This window comes from Palaemon carinicauda, chromosome 14 (assembly GCF_036898095.1).
Source record: "Palaemon carinicauda isolate YSFRI2023 chromosome 14, ASM3689809v2, whole genome shotgun sequence".
In the NCBI taxonomy this organism is placed as follows: domain Eukaryota; kingdom Metazoa; phylum Arthropoda; class Malacostraca; order Decapoda; family Palaemonidae; genus Palaemon; species Palaemon carinicauda.
The window spans coordinates 119,872,776-119,877,045 of NC_090738.1; the positions used below are offsets into that span (position 1 = coordinate 119,872,776).

The 4,270-nt window shown below is 34.8% G+C and overlaps 1 protein-coding gene across 1 annotated transcript; it reads left to right on the forward strand.

Annotated features, from left to right (window-relative positions):
* Positions 1-2,017: 2,017 nt before the first annotated feature.
* Positions 2,018-3,151, forward strand: LOC137653283 (actin, alpha cardiac muscle 2-like). The gene has a single exon (XM_068386654.1). The coding sequence runs from the start codon at positions 2,018-2,020 to the stop codon at positions 3,149-3,151; it is 1,134 nt and encodes a 377-aa protein (XP_068242755.1).
* Positions 3,152-4,270: the final 1,119 nt, after the last annotated feature.

A 4,270-nucleotide genomic window follows, 5' to 3' on the forward strand; every position in this document is an offset into this window, starting at 1 on the left:
ATAGCAGCATTGGCCATTTTGATTTTACTTAAATTGCTACTCCCAAGAGGAACCTATCAACTATATATATATATATATATATATATATATATATATATATATATATATATATATATATATATATGCATATGTATATACATATATATATATATATATATATATATATATATATATATGTGTGTGTGTGTGTGTGTGTGTGTGTGTGTATACAGTATATATATGTATATATATATATATATATATATATATATATATATATATATATACATATATATATATATATATATATATATATATATATATATATACATATATATATATATATATATATATATATATATATATATATATATATATATATATATATGATCTTGGTATATTTCAGTGTACCTTCATTTTCAATAAACAAACATTATCAGAAAGGTTTACGATAGATTAGCGATGCAGTTTTATTTTGATATCTATGTTTAAACGCTTAACGGTAAAACTCCCCCTTTTTAAAAGCCATGATGTAGATGGTTTTCATTTGTAAATGAGACACTGGATGATCAGATAACCATAAAAGCGTATCAATTGCTAAATCAAGAAAACCAATTTCGGTTTCGCCCCCAAATCAGCTGACGTCATTTTAACGGATTAACCCTGTCATGTCGCGGTCATGAAAATAGAAAAGAGAGGCCTTGGTATTTCGTTGTTTAGTTTTCATGTATCCATTTAGCCTTTTTTTTTCAAACGAATTCGTATAGGGGAATTTTTTGGCCTGATTTCACATTCTTAATAGCATTGAGGGGAGGGCTTCCGTATAAAAAGGAATGGAAGTGCTAAAAGGTTTTAGTCCTTCTCAGACTCATCGACAGGTTAGTTTCCGCGTTCGAAGGCAACGTATAAGGCAACTTCGTTGGTGTGAAGTTGAAACAGTGTGTTACGGAAGTTGTTGTGTTTTTAGAATTTAGTGAAATAATATTGATTTCCTTTAGTGAGAGTTTAAGTAAATTAAATGTGATGTTTAGGTTTAATCATTATTCTTTAAACTTTATATCAAACTCAAAATTCGAGTAAATTTCTGCAAATCGTTATCTCCTCTGATGGATATAAAAACATTTTATATTTCTATGTAATAATCGTGATTTACTAGGATTCACATACTTATGTACCTTGTGGAGTTTCTGAATAAATAGCTGCATCTATTGTTGGTATATTTCTTCCATTGCACTTTTCTTGTAAGTTTGGCTGCTAAAAGTTTTAATTCAGCTGAATGAACACTGAAAAACTATTGACAGACCTTGATTATCCTAGATTGTTATGTAATCAATGTATTTGTTATCTACCTTTAATGTTTCAGTTACTGATCCTGACAACTTAACTATATAAGACCAATATTATTTTATGACGCTTCTGCCAGGATTATGAGGTTTATTTGAAAAACTTTTGTCCTTATTTAGTGGTATGTAGACAACTCATGATATCCACCTAAATAAATAAGAAATCCTGTGTTTTGGGGATAAATGAACAACGTCTGAATATTAAACCTGTAAACTCTCATGCCTTGGTTACCCACATGAAAATTTAGTCATTTATGATTATTGAATTCATTAATTAAATGGCAATTCCATGCCTGTTGCCTATAAAAAACAATTCCCGATAGATATTCTTTATAATCATTAAACTATAAGTCCATAAAGTCATAGCTACGAACGGTTTATAAAATTTATAGGTAATTAAAGTCATGATAACGTGCGAGTAAGTTGACCGTTAATCTGGAATTGCATCCATATTTTCTTTTTCATAAATTTTTCGTAGATTAGTTTCTACGATAGTCAAAAATCCAGGTGTCACTTGAATGCCTTTTCCTTGAATTTGCATTTTGGTATAAACACGTAATTGAAGATAAGAGTATATAAAATTATATACACGCGCATACTAGTGGCGAAGAGAGAATGTGCTAATATTTTCTACTGTCAAATAGTTTAATATTTCATTACAGGCTCCTTTCTGATATTTCAAAACCGCCTTCACAATGTGCGACGACGAAGAGGCGTCGACCCTCATCTGCGACAATGGCTCCGGTCTTGTTAAGGCTGGCTTTGCTGGTGATGATGCTCCCCGAGCTGTCTTCCCCTCCATCGTTGGCCGTGCCCGTCACCAGGGTGTGATGGTCGGTATGGGTCAGAAGGACGCCTACGTCGGTGATGAAGCCCAGAGCAAGAGAGGTATCCTCACCCTCAAGTACCCCATCGAACATGGTATCATCACCAACTGGGACGACATGGAGAAGGTCTGGTACCACACTTTCTACAATGAGCTCCGTGTTGCTCCTGAGGAGTGCCCCACCATGCTCACTGAAGCTCCCCTCAACCCAAAGGCTAACCGTGAGAAGATGACTCAGATTATGTTTGAGGCCTTCAACATGCCCGCCATGTACGTCTGTATCCAGGCTGTGCTCTCCCTCTACGCCTCTGGTCGTACCACTGGTGAGGTTACTGACTCTGGTGATGGTGTCTCTCACATGGTGCCCGTCTATGAAGGTTTCGCTCTTCCCCATGCCATCCTCCGTCTGGACTTGGCTGGTCGTGACATCACCAACTACCTAAGTAAAATCATGACTGAGAAGGGCTACTCCTTCACCACTACTGCCGAGCGTGAGATCGTCCGTGATGTTAAGGAGAAGCTTTGTTATATTGCCCTGGACTATGAGAGTGAAATGAACGTTGCTGCTGCCTCATCCTCCTTAGACAAATCTTATGAGCTTCCTGATGGCCAGGTAATCACCATCAGCAGCGAGCGCTTCCGTGCTCCTGAGTCCCTGTTCCAGCCTTCTTTCCTTGGTATGGAATCTGCTGGTGTTCACGAGATTGTCCACAACTCCATCATGAGGTGTGACATTGACATCAGGAAGGACTTGTTGGCTAACATTGTCCTTTCTGGTGGCACCACCATGTACGCTGGTATTGCTGACAGGATGCAGAAGGAAGTCACTGCTCTCTCCCCATCTACCATCAAGGTCAAGATCGTCGCTCCTCCTGAGAGGAAGTACTCCGTCTGGATCGGTGGTTCCATCCTTGGTTCTCTGTCCACCTTCCAGGCCTTGTGGGTCACCAAGGAGGAATACGATGAGTCCGGTCCCGGTATTGTCCACCGCAAATGCTTTTAAATGCAAGATATTGTAATATCTGGTTCTAATAAGCGTAACAGATTACATATTCTCTGTCTTGGCACATGCCTGTCCATTGATTATCATATAGTTTTTTGTAAATCATGTTAATAAAACAATTTTTATTATTTTGTATCAATGTTCAGTATTTTCAATAATAAATTATTGTTTTCGAGTCATGGCTTTTATTTGGCATTAAAAAAGAACATTATTATCATATGAAAAGATGTTATAAGAGGTAACCATTAAATGTCTTTTCATGGTTTATGGAAATATGATTTTTTTTTTTTCTTGAACTTTCTTGGGGCAAGAAAATCCGTTAGCAATGTAATGACTGATAGTTTAGCAACGTAGAAAATCTAAGCTCCAAAATAATAAATGTGATTGGGGCATATCTTCTAAGAGCGAACATTCTGTTTCCTTGAGGTGCCATTCTTTGGCTTTAAGTTCTTCTTGTAATATTCTTTTTAGGCGTCCATAATCTTTTCTGGCCTCTTATAGTGTTCACTATGTTCACTTAGTTTATCCTCCTACATCTGTCTTTGTGTTTGTCCTTCAATTCTTTTTTATAATTTTTATATTGAATGTTGAGTTAAAATTTTATGTATTTTAACAAGCATTCAAATCTACTTTATTTTGGTAAAATTTTAGGCTCCGCAGATTGAGTCTATGTATTTGTTGCTTAGATAATACAATAATAAGCAAATATATTAGAACTTGTGCCCTTTCTAAATCCAGTTGTCAGTTTCCCCTTTGTCAATCATAAACTCTATTATTAATTCTCGATGCTTTTACATAAATGGTAAAAAGCACATCACCAAATATTTTTTCTTAAAAAGATTCCTTGACCTTGATGACTGATATGTTCCACACCCATTTTGAATCGGTCAAAGTAAATCATAATTTTAGATAAGCGAAGCTTTGCAAAGAATGCCTCTTCCCTCATCTACATTTTTTCATATTGGATTGTGACCTTCTCTCAATATATATATATATATATATATATATATATATATATATATATATATATATATATATATATATATATATATATATATATATATATATATATATATATATTGATTAATTTCAGTCTATCTCATCAGTAAATATATTCTA